Raw genomic sequence first — 22,677 nt, 5'->3', positions numbered from 1 at the left:
CCAAATATCAACAGTTATCTGGTTGCTTGGGTTAAAAATATCTTAGCAGCCAGGGAGTGGTTTGAATGAGAGACGGATATAATTATAGGTGAGCACCTAATTAGAAAAATAAAATAAAAAGTAACAGTAACATTGTAGCCTCACAGCTATAGGTTTTTGGCTGCTGGATTCAGTAACCCCCTTTTAAAAGTTGGAAATAGAGAAATAATTCTGCTTAGAATCTGCCATTCTATAACAAACAGAAAGGTAACCCTGAGGGGAAGCAGCCCTTTATTACCAGACACCTGTTCCATAGTGGAGTCCTGTGAGATCCGGAGTGGGCCATGACGGAACCAAGCCTTTGGTGGGGAGATGGGATGCAGTCATTCTTGTTGCAGGTGTATTAGTGTTTGGAGACCTCCCTTCCCTCTCTTTGTTCCTTATGTGGTTCAGTAGTTGCTTTAGAGTTCTGTATTCTCTCCCCATTCTGGGAAGCTTTGTACTGTACGGATGCCCTTTGTGATGCCCCTGTTTATCCGACAAATAAAAGATTGGGTCTATTTTCCATACAGCTGGTTAAGGTGAAGCGCACAGGGCTGCTCATTGTGTGCCTTGCTCTCTGGCACAGAGCCAGGGATGGCTAGCCTTTGGATTCCATTTGAGCCCGGCCTTCTTATCCCTCCACCGCTTCAAGCATTTATCTTTTCTGATTGCCCTCAACTGCAATTTTCTTTGTATCATTACGCTGAAAATCACTGCAAATTTAACCTGTTCATTACCTTGCTAGAGTGCAAAAGCACAGAGTGCAAAAATACATTGCCGACATTTCAGTCCTTGTTGGCCGGCACATAGCTGGATCTTAATGTACATAAAACTCGTTACAACTAAAGGGATGCATGTGAATGTATATAAGGAGAAACCATGGTGCAAATGATCTCATTACATGAATAACATGCTGATAACATGAATCTGAATTCTGTGGTTTTACACTTCCAGTAGGGAGCAAGACTGGCTTGTGGATTAGCAGGCTGGACTTTTTCTTTATTAAAATGTTGGTTCTGTTCCTGTGATGCTGAATACGACATCCAATATCTCACTCATACATGGGATAATGTTCAGTTTAGCTAACTGATATTTTGTGACATGCATGGATGGATGGCTGAACTGTATTAATGAACTGCTTCAGCGGTTGTGTTGAACTAGCAGATCTCAGCAGTAGCAGGAAGGTTTCTTGGCCCCAGTCACTGATGCCTCCGGGCCAAATATTCCTGGATGATCTAATGCAGGAATCCCCAATCTTTTTCACTCTTTAGCTACACTCGGATGTAAAAAATATTGGGAAGCCACACAAGAATGAAAAAAGTTCTTTGGGGATGCCAAATAATTGCTATGATTGGCTTTTTGGTAGCCCCATGTGGCCTACTGGCCTGCAGGAGGCTTCACTAGGAGTAAAACTGTCTCTGTGCTTCCAAAACTTGCCTCCAAGCCAGAAATATAAAAATGGCACCTACTTTGAGGCCACTGGGAGCAATGTTAAAGAGAATTTGGGATCACTGATGAATCTCCCATGAATGCAGCAAAGGTTGGGACTTGAGGTTAAAATAGGCAGATCGTCCAACCATTTGACTCTATGTAAGGTCTCAAAGGCAACATAAAAACTGAACTCCCTGGCAGAAAAATTCTGCTTAAGCCGTTCCAAATCCTCAGGCCAGCAACCAAAAATGCCTGTATAGTGGGAAACAGTGTGACCCCTGTAACATAGGGGCATTTTGGGACACTGTCCACTGCACTAATATACAGACAGCAGTATAAATATAAAGCAGATGATTTATTCTAGACCAAATCATGGAGGTGTAACAGTTTCTATAAAAGGTTAAGAAGCCCAGTTGTATGAGACCGTAAAACCTCAGCTGGCCAAAAAGAAAAGAGAATCCACATTATCTTATTAGGAAAAAAAGAAATATGTTTTTCCTTATAAAGCTATTGGCTGCTGGCAGGTGTTGGGGCCCTACTACTGTTGTACTCTAAGTCTGTTTGGTCCAGTTTTGTTTTACAAATTTGCACTCCTTTATGCTTGTTTTTTCATGTTCATGAATTCAAAAGGCTTAAATGCTTTCAGATATGCTGCCCTCATTCCATGCAGGGGTATGTATGGCAACATGCCTATGGGTCTTGTAGGAGCTTGATTTTCCAGCACTTAGAGGCTCGGTGACTGTGAGAAGTGATGATACAAAAAGCAGCGCTTGGCTGTGCATTCATTTCCAAATAGGCTCCTTGTTCTGCAGCGCCCCCTGCCTGTACAATCCAGTCTTACATGATACAAACTAAGTCATTTTTTGTTTTCTTTAGGTCTTGTGTTTTACTGAAAAAGTCCCGTTTGGATTTCTGCCTTAGAACTGACGTCACTTCAGAAGCAGGTATGAGGGGAATCTGCGGGGAGAATAGCCTTAACGTGTACATACAGAGGAATGAGCACAGACAGGATTTCCCTTGGCAAGGAGGCAGTCGTGTTTATGCTTATTGGGGAATTTTACCTTCAGAGAAAAGACAAAGAATGTAAATCTCAGTTAATAAAGCATAAATACAGTCCTTTGTATTTCCCTTCTTTGTACTTGCTTTTGGATGTTGTACTTACTGCTGAATTCCCCCCCCCCCCCCTTTAGATATACTACAGAGTATCAGGAGAACTTTCTCATTAAAGGGGAACTCTGTCTTCCAAATTAAAATTTAAGGAGCCCCACACAACACAGAAACCTCTAATATACCTATCACTGTAATCTGTTCCTTCAAAAAAATATATAAATAAATACCATTTTAATATGCTGAAATCCAGCTGCAAAACAGTTCTACTCTTTCTGCATCATTTGAAATCCTGGCAGGGGAGGAGGGACTAAAACATTGATGGTGCAAATTGTAGCAACTTTTCCAAAGACATCATGCAGGAACTACATAACCCACAATGCACTGCACTGTGATGTTCCTTAGTGATATCACATGTGTAGGGACTACTGCTGCAACTACTGTTACATTTTTTTTTTGATTCTCAAAGTAGCCAGCCAGATCAACAGGGGGCGGGGCCTAGGGAACTGTTCCAAACCATATTATTACATAAAAAATCATGAAAAGACTGCATATTTGATGTATATTGCTTGAAATTATGTTTAAGCATGGGTGGAGTTCCCTTTTAACTCATGTCTCCTATACGCATTTTTTTTAATCTAAAGCTTAACCTTTAACTTTACGGAAAATTAACATTGTTATTGTTGTCCACATAATCTGCAGTCTTAAGGGGCAGTATATGCCTATGTGGGGATTTACAAAACATGAGCACAATATTTAAGACTTTGAGTTTTTTTGCAGTTACAAGGCGCTGTAATGAAAAATTGTTTTCCCCCTAAACTCACGCTCTCCCCCTGTAAATACGGTCATTTTTTTAAGGAGCTTATGAGCTCTGTATAAACACACCCTATGATGCAGCCTTTTTAGGCTTTGAGATAAGGAGCAACTCATTATACAAAGGGTTTATCTGTGGAATAGCAATTTGTTTTACTAGCCTCTTCTATGCAAACAGTGATTCAGCTGAACCATCAGCCAACTGTACGGGACAGGGACCTCCATCCTCTTGTCTCTTTGACTCTTAATTTATTGCAACTGTACCTTGTATTTATTTGTATTTGTTATACTTTGTATTTATCTATTATCTTAATAACCCCCCCTGTTTGTATTAATGTATTCTACTGTACAGCACTGCGTACATAAGTAGCACTTTATAAATAAAGATATACATACATACATACTAGGAAGTGATGAAGTAAAGATGGGTTCAATTTTTTGTTTAGTGCAAGAAATAAGAGAACATCGATATTTCCTTATTAAAACAATAGGCAAAAGATCTTTAAACTGGATCAACAGTACACCTTCACATTCAGCTTTCCAGTTGTTGACTGTAAAGTTGTAGATAAGCAATGGTGGAAAACCCTGCTATGAATAAAACACAGGTGCATAACTGCTGTATGTTACACCAGTGTGTTTTAAACATTGATTATTTGTTTGAAAATGTGGATAGTGCAGTGCAGCAACATCTTGGGACCTGTGTTTAGAAACAGGATTCTAAAGTCCCTACACAGTCTTTTGTTAAACTAAATTCATGCTTATTTCCACTGCCCTTCCACTGTATGACGAAACTCAGTTGGTGTAAGGGATCATGCTTTGATTTCAGTTGTTGGCCATTGGCCAAATGGTGAGGATTTAGAATGTAACATATCTACTGGGCTATATTCAGCCATGAACTCGTGGTGTGCCCAGTACTTTCATATAGTAGTCTGATTAATATATGCCATTCTGTCTCTCATTAACATTTCCCTCATCTCTTGCACAGAGTGTCCTTACATCTGTACTCCCCAACCAAGGGGATTTCCACCCACGTATTCCCATCCTCGTAGCCAAGTCTGAACCACTCTTCCTGCAGTCCCTTTTCTTTATTATTTCTCTCATCTGCTCACTCAGAACTTCCTTATCTGCTCTAATCCTCTCCTCCCTTGGGCCGCTGCCATCTTAATTACTTAAGGGAATACTGTCATCACTTTAGAAGAGAATATAAAAGAAAAGATATAAAAAGGAAAGACAAAATGCTACTCAGGTTTTTACAGAAGCTGAAGTTGTTGTTTTCTGCCTTGCATCATTGGGCAGGCTATGTCACACTGGCATGCAAGTCTTCAGATTGTGTACCTTTGTAGCCAGCCTAATCTAATTGCCTATATGAAAATATGAGCAGGAACCTAGACTGTGGAATGGCAGTGGATGTGGTCTACTTAGTTACAATATATGGTTACAAAGAGTCGCTGTAATTTTCTAACTGGCCAAGTGTTAGGATCTGCAGGGATCTGTCCTTGACCCTTTGTTTTTAACTTGTTAATTGCTGATGATACTAAATTGTGCAAAGCTATAAGTTCCATGCAGGATGCTGCCACTTTGCAGACCAATTTGACTAAAATGGAAAACTGGGCAGCAAACTGGAAAATGAGGTTCAGGGTTGATAAGTGCTAGGATAGGCACTTTGGTAGAAATAATATAAATGTGACTTATAGAGTAAATAGTAGCTTGTTGGGGGTGTTTATGTGGAAATTTTTTGGGGTAACAGGCTGTGTATCTCTAGGCAGTTTCACCCAGGGGCAACTGAAGCAAATAAAGTACTGGCTTGCATAAAAAGGGTATTAATTCAAGGTTTAAAAGCATAATTTTTCTTCACTATAGGTCTCTGTATATGTGCTGTACATGTCTTGTATCTTTAGTTTATGAGCTGGTGCCTAGCCCCATAACAATGGGCTGTCAAAATATTTGGTTACTTCCACACAGTCAAATGGCTATATGAAAAGTTATCGTGAAGTTGTTCTGAATTATCTGGTTGGGGTTGGATTTAATAAATGTGTTACAGGCATGGGACCTGTTTCCCGGATAAAGGATCTTTCTGTAGTTTGGAGTCCCATACCTTAAGTCTACTAAAAAAGCATTTAAACATGAAATAAACCCAATAGGATTGTTGTGCTACCAATATGTATTCATGCATCTTAGTTACCATCAAGTACAATCTGCTGGGTTTTTTTTACTGTAGGGAAAAGGGAATTATTTAAAAAAAAAAAAAATTGAATTATTTGCTTTTAATGGAGTCTATGGGAGATGGCCTTCCTGTAATTCGGAACTTTCTGGATAACAGAGTTCCGGATAATGTATCCCATACCCGTTCTGGTCTTTTAATGCATCAGCCCGAACAGGGTAAGCAAAGCACCTATGAATAGATCCATATCTTGCTTGGCCTTGAGTAGCCAACCTGATGAAGACAAACTGGGCGTTCCTACTCAATACACACAATGAATGTCACAAGCGGAACCATAGTTCTGAGCGATGGTGTTATTATTTATGATTATTTGTGAATCACCCTACTCTCCAGCTAGGGAATATGACAGCTTGAGGAAGGGAAGCTGATTACAGTCTGGCAGCACCGACTGAATTATTAAAGGGAAATATTTAGCACAGCTGTTTTAAATGATCCTAAAGAGTTTGGAGAATGAGGAATAAACGAGCCTTTCTTCCTGGCAGCCATAATGATGATTTAGTATCACTCAGTGAAAGGATTACCAGTCTTTCTGAGCGCATAAAACCCCAGATTATACGAGGTTACAATGGTTAAAACTGTAGCCCTAAGCTGTAGGACGGTCACGGCCGTCTTTGGTTCCTATTCACAACTTGCTTCTGTATTAGTGTATCAGGCTGCTGCCTTTGCACTCAGGGGTGTATAGCGTCCAATGGACTTGTTACAGGGTGGCGCACACGGGGATATACCCAACCGCTCTCTTGTAGGCGTTTATAGGGATTGGTGGATTATACTGAACATAAGGTGAGCATTGTAAATCCCATGTGAATCTGCCTGTTTGTCTTCCTTATAAAAAATTATTGCATTTGGCAGTTGCACATGGAGAGTATAATATATATATATATATATATATATATATATATATATATATATATATATATAATTAGTTTCGATATTTTGAACAAACTGATCCCATACTCTGCAGACCCTCTCCCCCATTTAATACAATTTTTTTTGTAACTATGGCATCAAAGATCAAATTACAAAGAAAAGGGTGGAGCCTTATTTGCATAAGTATAATATATATTTTCATATTATTCCATAGGAAATGAAAACCCTATTGTGTGTAAGCTTATAAGTTAATACAGCTATGGGACCTGATATCCAGAATGCTCAGGACCTGGGGGTTTTCTAGATTAGGGGTCTTTCTGTAATTTGGATCACCATACTTTGTTTACAAAAATTCATTTAAACATTAAATACACCCAACAGGATTGTTTTGCCTCCAATAGGGATTAATTATATCTTAGTTGGGAAAAAGTACAGAATACTGTTTTATTACAGAGAAAAAAGGAAATCATTTTTAAAAATTAGAATTATTTAATTATAATGGAGTTTATGGGAGATTAACTTTCTGGATAATGGGTTTGCTGATAACAGATCCCAAACTTGGGAATGGCCATGTAGCTTGTCTTGAAAATCCTCCCCAGGCTGAAATATGTACTTGTGGTGATTTTGCTTCTCTCGGATGGACTATGTAGAACAGGATTACGATTTGGCCATCCCTGTTTAGGATCTGCTTCCAGAAGCAAGTAATGTATAAGTAGCCAATCGTATGCTGAGTTCTATAAGTATACCTTCCCTTATTTTTTTTGGCCTCTTAAAAATATGGAGAAAACACATTTCTGGTTGTTAAACTGGCAAATTATATATTTATAAATGAATAATGATATTTCCTGGTGAAGTAAAATCAGGGTATTCCAGTGCTCTGAAAATGTTTGGCTTTACCAGGTTATGCAGGCATTCTAAGTTTAGCCACTGGGGGCGCAATTACATTGGTATTTATGGAATATCATTTAACCTTGCAGGGAAAGTAGCTCAGCAGCTGCTACTTATAGCAACAAAAGTATAATGGTTTGAAAGTGTTTTCCTGAACATTTATATATTATTAAAGTGCATATAAGCCCTGTGTCTTCTCCTTACATTAATTTGGTGAAGTATTTGTTCTGCAGACAACTGAGAGCTGTTAGATAGACATCTATTTAATAGGGGATTTAGGAACGTTGCATGGAGTAAATAGCTATGTGACTTTCCAGTTCTGACTTGCACAGTGACATCAGCCAAACCAAATTTAGCATCCGGTCCCGAGATATTTAAATGGACATGACTGGCAGATTCTAGGCAGAAGCACCTATTGTGCTCGTATCATCGATCACTGAAATGTTGAGAGGATAGAAGATGTTTTGGTACTGGGAAGCCTGCTTGGGAGCTTTTATATTGTTCCAAGCCCAGACCGTGGCTGCAGGTCCCTAAGCACCCCTCAACTTCTCAGACAGTGATGTCAAACGCTCATAAACCCATAACGACTCGAATTGGCAGAGTGGAGACTGAGCCGAACATCTTAAGGGTTCTTGGAGTCTGCAGTGGAAAAACTAATAAAAGCACTTAAACGTTTCGTTTGACATTATTAGAAATGCGATGAGCACCCAAATTGCACTTGACATTCCTTTACCAGGGTGAACAAAAGACTGACAGCTGCCATATTGCATCTCCCTAAAGAGGCTCTCTCCAATGCAAGCACCACATAAGCATCCCCAGTGGTTGTTATTTATAGGTTGATACTGTTAGTTAATTTTTTATTTCTCCCATGTCTACAGAAGGGTTCCTTTATATACAGTGGTGTGAAAAACTATTTGCCCCCTTCCTGATTTCTTATTCTTTTGCATGTTTGTCGCAATTAAATGTTTCTGCTCATCAAAAACCGTTAACTATTAGTCAAAGATAACATAATTGAACACAAAATGCAGTTTTAAAATGAAGGTTTACGTTATTAAGGGAGAAAAAAAACTCCAAATCTACATGGCCCTGTGTGAAAAAGTGATTGCCCCCCTTGTTAAAAAATAACTTAACTGTGGTTTATCAATTTCAATTTTCAATTTCAATATCAATTTCTGTAGTCACCCCCAGGCCTGATTACTGCCACACCTGTTTCAATCAAGAAATCACTTAAATAGGAGCTACCTGACACAGAGAAGTAGCCCAAAAGCACCTCAAAAGCTAGACATCATGCCAAGATCCAAAGAAATTCAGGAACAAATGAGAACAAAAGTAATTGAGATCTATCAGTCTGGTAAAGGTTATAAAGCCATTTCTAAAGCTTTGGGACTCCAGCGAACCACAGTGAGAGCCATTATCCACAAATGGCAAAAACATGGAACAGTGGTGAACCTTCCCAGGAGTGGCCGGCCGACCAAAATTACCCCAAGAGGGCAGAGACAACTCATCCGAGAGGCCACAAAAGACCCCAGGACAACATCTAAAGAACTGCAGGCCTCACTTGCCTCAATTAAGGTCAGTGTTCACGACTCCACCATAAGAAAGAGACTGGGCAAAAACGGCTCAAACCACTTTTAAGCAAAAAGAACATTATGGCTCGTCTCAATTTTGCTAAAAAACATCTCAATGATTGCCAAGACTTTTGAGAAAATACCTTGTGGACCGACGAGACAAAAGTTGAACTTTTTGGAAGGTGCGTGTCCTGTTACATCTGGCGTAAAAGTAACACAGCATTTCAGAAAAAGAACATCATACCAACAGTAAAATATGGTGGTGGTAGTGTGATGGTCTGGGGTTGTTTTGCTGCTTCAGGACCTGGAAGGCTTGCTGTGATAGATGGAACCATGAATTCTACTGTCTACCAAAAAATCCTGAAGGAGAATGTCCGGCCATCTGTTCGTCAACTCAAGCTGAAGCGATCTTGGGTGCTGCAGCAGGACAATGACCCAAAACACACCAGCAAATCCACCTCTGAATGGCTGAAGAAAAACAAAATGAAGACTTTGGAGTGGCCTAGTCAAAGTCCTGACCTGAATCCTATTGAGATGTTGTGGCATGACCTTAAAAAGGCGGTTCATGCTAGAAAACCCTCAAATAAAGCTGAATTACAACAATTCTGCAAAGATGAGTGGGCCAAAATTCCTCCAGAGCGCTGTAAAAGACTCGTTGCAAGTTATCGCAAACGCTTGATTGCAGTTATTGCTGCTAAGGGTGGCCCAACCAGTTATTAGGTTCAGGGGGCAATTACTTTTTCACACAGGGCCATGTAGGTTTGGATTTTTTTTCTCCCTAAATAATAAAAACCCTCATTTAAAAACTGCATTTTGTGTTTACTTGTGTTATCTTTGACTAATAGTTAAATGTGTTTGATGATCAGAAACATTTTTGTGACAAACATGCAAAAGAATAAGAAATCAGGAAGGGGGCAAATAGTTTTTCACACCACTGTATGAGAACCATAGAAATGTACTAGGTATAGCAAAATGTTTGTAGTAAATCTCAATGTTAAATCATTTAAATTCTTACGTTACATTTATTTAAGTTCCGATGTTGCTGTTGATCCCCTCCAACTATGATAGTTATGGAAACGCTACAGTTGATTTTGACCCTCCTGCCCCACTACTTGGTGGAACATTGTCAGATTAGGGTTATGATGGAACTTGTGTCCATATTAGTTTTAAAGTTTTTTTTCCTATTTAAAACGTTGGTACATTTCCATCTAAATGTTGCAACTGTGGTTATTGAAAGCTTTTTCACATCTGAACCTAAGCAGAATTATATCTTATGTTTCTGCCTTTCCCAGCCCCTTTCAACCTTCATTTACATTGGCAGAACATTTACTGAGATTCTTCTGTATTAAAAAGATGGGGGTTTTAGTTTTTTTTCATACTTTTGTGTGAATTTGTTGGCTTAGAAGGTAAATGATTATCCTTTAATGTTGGATTTCATGTTAGAGACCCTGGGTCCATTTCATTGTGACCCTGGAAAAGTCGCTTTTAGCATCCCAGCATGCTCTGTGCACCTATTGTGGCTTCCTGGAACACTGGTAAAATCTGTTTAAAATCACTGCGTCTCGTGGTAAGTAAAACAGTCTCAAGGTGTACATACAAAGAGATATTGGCCACTAATTCAGCCTTTTTTTGATTGGCCCGGAAGGCTATTTGCCACTCTGTGGGTTAAAAATGATCGCCTGTCCATTCAACATTTGATTGGGACTTTTATTTAGACATGATTGTGCAGAAAATCGTTTGCCAAAAAAAAAACTTTTTGAGGTGTGTATATAGTCCACTGTGGTCAGCTGTGCACGGGCCCCTGTGTGATCTGGTTGCAAGCCTGAAGTCAAAAAGATCGGCCTGATTTGGCTCACTACTTGGATGGCTACTTGCGTAAATGTTTTTATAATGATTGGTGGCTATTTTGGTAAAGGTTTGATCTGATTTGGATCTGAACATATTGGTTTTGGCCAGTGGGACATGTGCTTTTGTTTACAGCATAAATACACCTGCAGAAGTAGGTATCCGTGTCATTTCTGGCAAATAATCTCTTGTGCTACAGTCCCAGCAATGCTTATTATCTAAAATGAGAAGTAATCTGACATTTCCTTGGGATTTGCTGCCGCACAGGAGTATTTGTGCCCAGTTGCCCCAGCAATACATGGGCGCAGCTGCACCACTCTTTCTAACACCCACTTTATGGAAAGGAGGTTGTGGTGAACGCATTTTGTCCTTTTATTTTGGCAGCTCTTGGGGAAACATTCTCAAATGTGAAAATGTTATTATAATTTTTTATATTCAGGAATTTACTTGATAAAAAAAAAAAAAAAAAGTTATTTTAGAGCTGTTTCATAGAGAGTTATATCCAGGTTTTATATTTCTGCTTTCTGTTTATTTCAGAATAGCAACATCTTCAGCCCCTTGACCCACGCTCAAAGCAAATATTGACTTTAATGCTGGGCCTGGTAGCCACAGGCTGTAACGGAGTGAACAGCTGACTTGATCCTAGCCCACTTGCAGAGCTATTTATGGCAGATCAGCCGGCAGCCTGAGCTCGTCTGTTCAAGCCATAAATGGTTGCTGCTCTGTAAGGTTACCAGCACACTGCATTTGGCTTTCAGCGGGGCAGCAACAGTCTTCTGCTTTCATGTGGGCAAACAGCGGGCATGGATGGAGGCAAGATAGGGAAGGCTAGCTTGTTGGACCGGACCATTGCTAACTTTTTCTGAGGACTTCTGAGGATCCTGAGGAATATTTGGGTTGTCATTTAGTCACATGTCCGCTGTGCGTAGGTTTTAGGAAAGCTCCCGGCTAATATTGCTCATCTCATAATCTTCTTGGCAGCTGCCACAGAAAATGCCCCTCTGCTAATACTCTGCATCGTTCTTTTTGTGCCTGGAATTGATTTTTGTTGTTTTTGGATTTTTTTTTATTTTTTTTTTAGTGCTTGTGAATTTTTTCTCCCCTTTTGTGGTTTTCTTTTAATATTTAACACATTTGTGAGACTGTAAAAACACCTGTTTTGCCTTGGATTTTTAAGTAAGTATGTATATTAGTTCATTTAATTGTCACATGTGATTGGTTTGTGTGAATTTTTTGTTATAGGAAACATAGGATTTATTAGTTTGTTCATTTGTAACCCTTCCATTTTGCCATACTGTTTCTGCTTGAGGTTTTGGATTATGCTTGCCAAAATATCTTCAATCTTTATATAATCTTTAATGTTCCTATCATTATAATGTCTCACCTATTGTGTAGCCAGCATATAATGTAGGCCTTTAGAGTGATGGGCCACATGTATGTTATAGTCACCTGTGATTAATCTTGCCTACCGCAGGTAACTAATCTCCCCAAAATGCCTTTCCACCCGCAATAGAGTGAATTGCTGGGGGAAAGGCATATGCGTTGATTCATTTTCCAAAGTCGCATGAAGTTTCCTGCAGGAGCAAATTTGTGAGATTCATTTTGCCGGTGGGAAGGCATTTCAGGGACCATCACCCGTAGTGCTTTAATTGTTCAGATTTTATCTGATAAAGGAATATTTGCGTAGTAGAGCAGAGAAGAAGATGGTATTTGCACTATATATATATTACATCAGGGATACCTGTGGTCCAAGGGCGGTTAGTGTATCGGTGCATGCTGGGACCTGTAGTTCATCAGCAACATATTGGGTAGTACTTCTTTGTCTTTCCTTGTTGAAAGTGCCCCCAGTTCTGCATTGTCTAGGCCTCTTCTTGTCTATAAACAGTATCATGGCAGTCACAGTACTCTGAAACCTTAAAAATTAGTTATATCTTCTTGTTTAAGGAAATAAAAGTTGCCTTCAATATGGCACATAGTTTATTATCCCCAGAAATATGGCTGTTCATTAGGGATGCACCCTTTTGGGATTCTGCCAAACCCCGAATCCTTCACAAAAGATTTGCTGAATTTTGTACTGAATTCTAATTTGCATAATCAGATGAGGCTGAGGAAGGGTTAAAGAGAACCGGCGCTCTTGTGTGAGGTGAAAATTTTCTTCCGTGTTTGTGACAAAAAGTCACGTGATTTTGTGATTTTAAGGATTTGGTTTGGTCAGGCACATGGATTCAGGCAAATATGAATCCTGCCGAAAGAGGCTGGATTTGGTGCATCCCTGCTCTCCATTTATTCGGCTGACTGTTGCTTGTGTCCATCATAAACTTCACATTTCTCATACTAGGCCAGATTGAAAACATCCCAAAATTCAGTTTCAGATTTTCCTATTGACTTCAAATGATGTTATTTTATGAGAAAAACTTCTTAAGACAAGCCAAAATATGCCTGAGGAGCTCTGAGGCAAAATGGAGGCCTCAATATAATTTGGAAGGCAACCAACTGAGCCTCCTAGACACCCCTGTTCTTTGAGGTACCTAGAAGAGATCTATTGCTGAACTACAATCATGAGGTGTAACCCAAAAGTTCCAGAAATAACAGCCCCTGAACATACACAGCTAGTGTTTCATGGGAAAAGCCAGAACTAAAGTGATATGAAGTTGTGCACCAACTTAGCAGGTGTTAGTTGGAGACCCTTGACATGCAACTAGATAACATCTGTGCTTCTACGTGAAGACAACACTTGGGAGAGGTATATTTATCCAAAGGGTGAAAACAGAGCTCACCACAGCTTACAAGAGAGGAATTCCAGGGCTCGCTCTTCACTTGTTTTGGATTTTTTAGGGACATGTTTTAGGGCGTTGCCAACTAGGTGGGTTACTTAGCAGCAGTCTTAGCTGAGCTCTTTGTCCCTCTATCTAAATCACCCTGTAAAACAATCCTGGCATGCTCCTCCAGCTAATATCTGCAGTTGTACTTCAAGGACCCCACATGTTCTCAAACTACATCTCCCAATATGCTCACTCAGACAGAGGGCGGAGCTACATGGAGTTCATAAGTGAAGTTTTAACCAAGGTGCAACTGTGTGCCATGCCATAGAGCCATACAGCATTTTTCTTTCATTTCATATTGTGTTTTAACCTTTTTTGAGTTTAGACATCATAATATTGTAAAACAGTCTCTTTGGTGAAGGCTTCTTAGAGCTACAAATGATTTTGCATTTAATAGAAATGCAGATGAACTGTACCCAAAGCTTTAGTGTCCGCATTTATCACGGTGGTCAAGTTTCCCTTCAGGTAATGTCCTGAAGGAGAGGGGTATTTTTGCACCATTTTATGAAGTGCTTTCTTTTCCTGTATTCTGTATCCTGTATTTCTGGGTTGTTTTCTTACTTTTTTCCCACTTTGTTTACCTCCTAATTGAATTATGCCAAGAGATCATTATCAGCTGAAACTCTATCCATCTGTGTTGTTTATGTGAAAGGACTTTTAATTCTTTTGCCAGTGCTTATTGGTCAACTAAGTGAATCATAAATGGAAACCTGATTCTTGTTGGAAGGTGTTTTGGAACTTTTTAAGGTCAAGGGTGCATAGACTGAATGTTTCCACCCTTACTCTTCTTTGATCGTCAGAGGCAACCAGGACACATTGGTTTAACAAAGTTGTGCTTCTGATATTCAACCCAACTCTTGGGTTTGCTCATTTACTAGCAGTGGTATATTTGTGAAATATCTCTGGCTGGAGTTGGCTTGGAATTGAATTGCTTTCAATGTGACACACTGGATTTCATGCTGGAGATGGCTGTTTGAATCCCATTGTCATCTCCTTGTGACCTTGTACATGTCCCTTTATCTCTTGGTACAAGCAAAGATGGCTGGCTTCCTGCTATTTGTTCCCAATCGCATGTTATCCAGTTTTCTAATATTTTCTAATTCAGTGATTTTGCACAGTGTATTGGTAATGGAAGGTCCTGTGTACGGTTGCTGTCATATTTGTTCGATCAAAGCATCTATGTGCTCTGAAGGATCATATTTGCAATTAAATGATTGCTTTCAATGTTTAAATTGCAGCTGGCTGTAAATAAAAAAGCTAATCACTGATTGGTTGCTAAGGGTTACTGCCCTGGTGCAAATCTGCCCAGTGTTTATAAATGAGGCCAAGTATGTTTTACTACAAAGGTTGAACATCTAACTTCCAGCTGATTTGGATTAATAGGCCTCAGTAAAATTCCATGTTTAAATCAGGTTTTTATTTAATAAAACCAAGAACGTTTGTCGTAGTCCTATTATTTTTATTTTATGTGCAAGTCATGCGAGTTCTTTTACCTTCTTTCCATTAAATTTAACAATCTTGTAGATAATCATTGAGGCATTGAGAATAGAAGCAGTTATGGATGCACCCCCAAACTGAATGAAAATGTTATGCGCTATTGTGAGTCTCACCCATTGTATCTTCACATGTAAAGGTTACTCATATGACTAGGTCACCATACCGGCTTTATTTGGTAACTAAAATAATGGACTAGAGTGGGCTGGTCTGTGCTTTGCAGCCCTGTGTTTCATGGCAGTGTGTGAATGAGGGTAAATGAGTAGTAGCAGACCCCAGTCCTATAAATAAACATACCAGGTGTAGATAAATAAGCAGAATGTCAGTTTATTTATACCTTTAAAAGAAAGTGAATGTGCACCCTGGTCTAGATATACTGACAGAGACAGCGATCATATTGCAGGACTCTTCTGCCATATTTAGCATTATTAGAAATATATCTCTTATTCCTTTATGGCAAGGGTCCGTGTGTATTTGAGTCTCCAGCTAGTGTCTAGGAGTGGGAGCAGAGCAGAAGCCTATAACCGCCATGCTGGGGATACTGCAGTGCACTATAATCAGTGTTTCAGGTAAGGCGGATGGCAGACGACGTGCAGACTTTGCCCATAGGGGTTTTAGTTACATTATGGAGTGGGAGCTCACTTTTCAGTCACCCTAATGTGGCCCATTGACAGTAACTTGATGGTTTTTTCACATTTCGGTTTATTTCTGCATTTCGGTTGCGCCAAATCAAAGCCCTGAAAGTTACAGCCGCTCAGGGAGTGCAATCAGTTTTGATTGAATCATGTGCAATAAAATGCAATGATTTGTATGTAATTATAATCTAATAAAGTTCATCTGATAGCTTCAGTGTGCATCCTCTTGCTTATATATGTAAACTATGGAGATATTGATGTATATTTGCTTTTCTGTTTGAGCTTTTGACAGCTGTTTTTCCTTAGTCATCTCTCCAGACGGTGCTTATATATTTAGTGATCCTCTCCCATTTCTGTTGATCTGTGAGTTATGCTGTGGAATTTCTTTGTTCAGTTACTATACTTTTGCTCTGTTGCACTTTTTGTGTTATGGGTGTATTAACGTTTGGTACCTGTATGTGCAAAACAAGCTGGTACGCCCCCTGGATAGGCAGCACCCACCATTCAATTACCTTCCTTCTATCAAAATCATGAGTCTATCTTTACCAGCAGAAGAAGCTCAACAACACATGTTTTATAATATCTCAAAGTGATGAGTTAGAAGCAGTTTTAATAAGTGGAGGGCATAGTCAACCTATACACAGTATAGAGTGCTGAGGACTAGACCTTCCAGTAGTTTAATCACCCTCTGCTAGGTTTCTTCACAAGTGTGCTTGCTGCACTACACCTTCAACCAGACCAGAGGTTCCCAAACTGTGGTGCCTTGCCAGGGAAGGCCACCCTGAAGGCCATTTAGGGTTGAATACCTAATTGCTCTTCTGGTAACTCCTGAAAGTGATATTTGAGGCTTATGCTTATTTCATGTTGCTGATATTCTTGGAACTATGGTGTAATGAGTCATACAGCAGTGTTTTCTACTGTTTATAGCCGTGTTGTAATCTAAAGGGGGTGGCCTGGGTCAAATTTTGGAGCTCAGCCTTGAACCAAGTCTTGAAAACCTCTATAGTAGATAGAGGGAATTAAGGAGACCTTGTCTGTATATTGGGTGAAAGAGAAGCTACAACTGACAAAGATCTAGGGTAGAAATGGTGTACCTTATTCTTAGTGTGTATTATACCAGACCAGTGGTACAGATTTGTGTGTTTAGTAGCTATTTGTTTTCTGGTCAGCCCCAATCCTTAATGTGTATAGGCAGCTTGCCTAGGAACCAGGAAATGGTTTATATATTTTTTTCCAGCAACCCCTTTCTAGGCCCACCCACCCATAGCAAAGTACTTGTGACTTCTCTTGCTTACTTGTGATTTTTCATTTCCCAGATGCCTTGCTTTGATCCCTTCTCTTTAGTAGCTTTTATAGTCCAAGCAGAAGTGTTTGCAAGATCTTTACAGACCTCTTACTGGCAGATTTTTAAAGCTAAAGAATATGTAATTTATAGCATCCTGCAAAGTAAACAAAGTAAAAGTCGAGTGCTGGGTTATATACTTGTGTTGGCAGAGGAAGGGAGTATTGAGTTTGATCACCATGGTTGTCTTCAGGAGAACACCTTACCCTACAGAAAGTGCTCCCCATTCAGGAACATCGACAGAAAATAAGTGATCCCTTCTCAATGCTACTACTGTGTGCCATGTGCAGGGTGGTTTTAACTAAACCACAGGATTTAAGAACCCCCTTAGTGATCCATAATGATCTATAGTGATCTATAAGCTCAATACATACTGAGCTTCCCATGGGGTTTCCACGGGAGACATGTCTTGGTGAGAACAGCAACAACATACAGACTGGGCTTCCCATCTACTGCATAGGGTTCCCAAGGGAGACAGGTCTTGGTGAGAACAGCATCAACAACATACAGACTGGGCTTCCCATCTACTGCATAGGGTTCCCAAGGGAGACATGTCTTGGTGGGATCTGCAAAAACAAACAGACTGAGCTTCCCATCTACTGCATAGGGTTCCCAAGGGAGACACATCTTGGGGAGAACAGCAGCAACATACAGACTGGGCTTCCCATCTACTGCATAGGGTTCCCAAGGGAGACATGTCTTGGTGAGAACAGCAACAACATACAGACTGGGCTTCCCATCTACTGCATAGGGTTCCCAAGGGAGACAGGTCTTGGTGAGAACATCATCAACCACATACAGACTGGGCTTCCCATCTACTGCATAGGGTTCCCAAGGGAGACAGGTCTTGGTGAGAACATCATCAACCACATACAGACTGGGCTTCCCATCTACTGCATAGGGTTCCCAAGGGAGACATGTCTTGGTGAGAACAGCAACAACATACAGACTGGGCTTCCCATCTACTGCATAGGGTTCCCAAGGGAGACAGGTCTTGGTGAGAACATCATCAACCACATACAGACTGGGCTTCCCATCTACTGCATAGGGTTCCCAAGGGAGACAGGTCTTGGTGAGAACATCATCAACCACATACAGACTGGGCTTCCCATCTACTGCATAGGGTTCCCAAGGGAGACAGGTCTTGGTGAGAACAGCAACAACATACAGACTGGGCTTCCCATCTACTGCATAGGGTTCCCAAGGGAGACAGGTCTTGGTGAGAACATCATCAACCACATACAGACTGGGCTTCCCATCTACTGCATAGGGTTCCCAAGGGAGACAGGTCTTGGTGAGAACATCATCAACCACATACAGACTGGGCTTCCCATCTACTGCATAGGGTTCCCAAGGGAGACAGGTCTTGGTGAGAACAGCATCAACAACATACAGACTGGGCTTTCCATCTACTGCATAGGGTTCCCAAGAGAGACAGGTCTTGGTGAGAACAGCAACCAACCTTTAAGGGAAACCTTTAAACCCTGATAAACACAAGCTGACAATATGTTTATTTGACAAAGCTGCTTGTCCTTTTCATTGTATACCAGTGTTGACTGTTGCAGTTGTGCTGGATACATCGTCTATTGATATGAATGGTCTTTATTCCTCTTTTTGCCCACATGTCACTGTTACTGGCAAAGTGGCTTTATTTAGTGGGATGGGGCTATATAGCTATTTTATTTATCAGCCATAGCCAGATCAGACCAGTATTTTTCCAAACTAACTGGGAATGGTTTGGGTTGAAGGAAGTAATGATACATGAGTAGGCCTTTATTATATATAACATCCTAAGCTATAAGGGGCTAAAGTAAGGCCCTGGGTCCACATGCTCTTTTGCATATTTCTCATTAACTGTGTATGCCCTTGGGTATTGTTTTCCTACTGTCTGTAATACAGTATATTTTACTAGTGTCATAAATTCGTTCTGGAGGATAACCATAAACTGTTTATAGAATAGCAAATAATTGTTGACTTCCTGATTTTAGCGCAGTTGTGTTACTTGTTGATTCCCCCTGTATTTTAGAAACCCCTATGGCTACCCTTACATATTGGGGTGCATTTTCTTTTGCTGTGACTGTTGCTCCAATGCCCAGTCATAATTCATGTATAGATATCAGGAGGCTGAAGGTTACCTCATTCCCATGCCAGGCATATTTAAAGTGTGTTTTAGAATGACATAAATAACTTCTAACGAGGAAAAGGAGAATGTCAGTGGAACATTCTGCTCACAGAAGTTAGGGCCTTTAATTACTGGCCCCAGATTAGCTCTTAAAGCAACTGTAGAAATGCTTTTGTAAAAAAATAAATTATAGGATGAAGAACAGAAATGCCAGTGTTACCTGTAAGCACAGTTAGAGAGTTTGAGCACCCAACTTGACAGTAGGGTTGATTAATGCTGATGGTTCCTACCATACCAAGATGAAGGTCAGACCTGGTTTAAAAGTGGGGTTTCCTCTTCATTAATTCAAGTAAGAAGAATGTTTATGAATTAAGGTAGTCACATTTGTATCAGATGTGGTGAAAGTATGTTCCCCGGAGATGTGGTACTCTAGTCCTGACTCACCCTGACCTGCTGGCTTCATTTACATGTACTTCTTTCTCAGGGAATTCCACAGGGTATAAGGGAAATGTAGAGTATTCATCTAATTCATGCTAAAGCCAGCTATGCTGCACAAGGCTTAAAATCTTAAGCAACAGATGTTACACCAAGGTGTAGGAGCTCATGTGATGAGCCATATAGAGCTCTCGTAGAGATACTTTGGCAATCTCGCCATACATGACATCTCAGATTTCACCAAACAACTGCATTTAGCCCTTGAGAAACATCTGCATATGGGCCTTTTTAAAAAATAAATACAGGTCTATATATTTTTTTTTTTAAATGATCTTGTATTAATCTGATTTACTTCCCTTCTCTGTGTCTTGTGCCTTTAGGAAACATCTGTTTGCATGCCAGTGTCAGAGACGGCAACCAGGTAGGGGTAGGCAGAGGTAATCACTATTTAGAGCAGGGCTGTCCAAATGGAGTCCCCAGGGCAACGCGTGGCCCTCTAAAGTCCCCCAGTTTGCTCAAAGGCTCCATAGACTGAAAAATAATTGGCCAACTACTTGTGACAGTACTGATTTAGGGCATTGTGCTTGGGGTAATTGAGGTAAGGTTCCCATAATGCTGGTTATGTTTCAGGATAAATTTATTCTGCAGAAAATTAGGCATTTTTTTTTCTACCACGTCCTGCGTCTGGTACCAAAAGATTGCATGCCCTATCTGTCTGTCTGTCTGTCTGTTCTGTATCCAGCACTCTTTTTACCTAGCTACTTTTTAGAAGCATTGCAATGATCTCAGCATTGTTCATCTGTAGGGGCTGGGTGTAACCTATCACAACTTAATATCTCCATATAGGTTTTCCAAATAGGCCCTTCAGATTAGGAGAGTACAGCTTTGCAGGAAATAGCCACGGTATGTCTCGGCTGACAATAAAACCCAAATTTATTTTCCAGTTTCTGCACAAAGATTTGCATCTGGGAGTCAGCATGAAATTTCAATGTAATACATGAAGCCATTGCCATGGAATGCTCACAAACACTCAGCGTGCTCAGCTGGGGAATCGTTGCCGGGCACTTAAACAGATCCACTTGGAAGCACAGTGCATCTAGTTCTGTTTATTTCTATACCGTGTACTTGCTGCATTAGCAACTTGTACTCATTTGTACAAATCAGGCGTTTGGCTGTGAGCAATGTAAATCTGAAGTCAACCCCAGTGCATTAGGAAATAGAAGGGATAATGTATCCCCTCTTGCAGAATCTCCCATCGATCTATCTATCTATCTTTCATAACAACAAAGTGCACCTCACTCACAGGTCTTCGTTATTTATTCTTTATAGTTTTTGAGTTATTTGCTTTACTTCTTCTGCCTGTTTTCATCTTTTAAATGGGGGTCACGGACCCCAGCAGGCAAAAACTGTTATTGTTACTTTTTATTACTTGTGTTTTTACAATACTACCAGTCTCTGAAGGGGGCCATGCATGGGCAGATTTTGTCAGATCAGGGACCGCATCAGCTTGTTGATGTGGTCTTTGATCTGACGGCCCATACACCCGCTGTTTTGAGTGATTGAATTAGCCTGAATAAGGTCACCAAACAAGCAGATTGCACCATGTATGGCCACCTTTATTTAAACTGCTGCCTGGTTGCTGGGGAAAATAAGACCATAGCAACAATATAGCTGCTGTTATACCATACTGAAGAGCTGCTGAACAAAAAGCTAAATACCATAAAAAATAAAGCCCAGTTGCATATTGTCTCAGAATCTCACTTTAGCCTTGGATATTTTCTTTTTTTCAAGAGGCCATCTAATGGGCTGAGTACACTAATACATTACTGTAATTACTTTATCTTTACATAAAGGGCGCATTATTCCTTGCAGTAATATTACATGAGCACACAATGTCTCTTCTGAGGTGCCTAGGGACGCATCCAGTTCATTCCTGGGTGCCGTGGGTGTCGGTTTTTGAAGCTGGGAGATGTGGACCTTAAAACCAGCATGTTATGTGCGCAATAGAACATATGGAGTCAGGTTGCATACCAGCTATGTATGGGGATTAGTGTACCTTGCAATCTGCTGTAGGTGTGTTCTCAGTCCATAAAGCCAGCAAACTTTTGTATCCCTCTAGAGAGAGTTGGGGCAGGCAGATACTGTGCAAGGGTTCTGGAGAAGGGTGGGCTGTAAGCACATGTTGCATGTCTTTAGCAGGAAAGGTCGGTGGATTGACTATCACAGTGCCCCCAAAGGACCTATTTCACTAAACTCCAGCCAGCATGTGACCTGGCAGCCCAGCTTGCCAAAGATGCCAGCCAGGGGTATAAAATATTGTAGCTATTAACTAGAATTACGGCTCATTAAGTGACAAATAACAAGCCTCTTGGGAGTTATTTAAAATTTGGGAGTTATTTAAAAAACCAAGATTTCTTGGTTCCTTGCATGTGACTCCTTACACCTGGCCATACCATTCCTTCTTGCGCTGAAAGACCTAGATTGTTGTCTCATACTATATTCTGCTGTTGTGCTAGTACCAAGGTAGGTATAACTTAACCCTCACCCCATAAACCATATTCTATAACACAAGCACCAAATTGTTTCACTTTCACCTGTTTCTGGCTATTTAATTACAGTCAGATATTAACAAGGTTCTAGGCAGAAGGTGCCTTGCCTCAAAAGTCTAGTAAAACCCCAGACGGCCATTGCTGCTTTGTTATAGTTTAGTATTGCTCAGTAGGACCTCTGTCAAGGCTGTGGGCACCAGTGGTTACTGAATATGATTAGGAATTGACAATTACTTCATGGCTTCATAAATTACATAGAGTCAAACTCTATGCGGTGGGCTGGCAAGGAAAAGCAAAAATAGCTGCTCTCTGACCATGGCATGGAATTACTATTTCTTTTAATACTGATAATGTTTTTATATAAGCTAACATAGACCTGCTATAGGTCTGAACCAGTGGTCTTCACCTACTGCCATGACCTAAATTGCAGTCTGCCATTGTAAATTGTGTTTTTTGTGTAAGGTCAAGGGGCTCCTGTAAAAAGACAATGTTTGGATATATAAGAAACAAAATAAAA

General features: G+C 40.3%; 1 protein-coding gene across 5 annotated transcripts in view; it reads left to right on the top strand.

Moving 5' to 3' along the window:
- Positions 1-22,677, top strand: part of svil (supervillin) — a 157,747-nt gene that overhangs the window by 33,926 nt on the left and 101,144 nt on the right. For 4 of the 5 annotated variants that reach the window (XM_012965660.2, XM_012965654.2, XM_012965655.2 and 1 more), the window contains exon 2: positions 2,329-2,396. In XM_012965660.2, the coding sequence (XP_012821114.1) occupies positions 2,329-2,396 (68 nt within the window). Of the gene's footprint in view, positions 1-2,328; positions 2,397-11,923; positions 11,938-22,677 lie in introns of those variants that run through there. The other variant, XM_012965659.1, reaches the window with a different exon arrangement.

This window comes from Xenopus tropicalis, chromosome 6 (genome assembly GCF_000004195.4).
Source record: "Xenopus tropicalis strain Nigerian chromosome 6, UCB_Xtro_10.0, whole genome shotgun sequence".
Taxonomy (NCBI): domain Eukaryota; kingdom Metazoa; phylum Chordata; class Amphibia; order Anura; family Pipidae; genus Xenopus; species Xenopus tropicalis.
The sequence above is the reverse complement of the archived record's forward strand: the minus strand, read 5'-3'. Positions and strand labels throughout refer to the sequence as shown.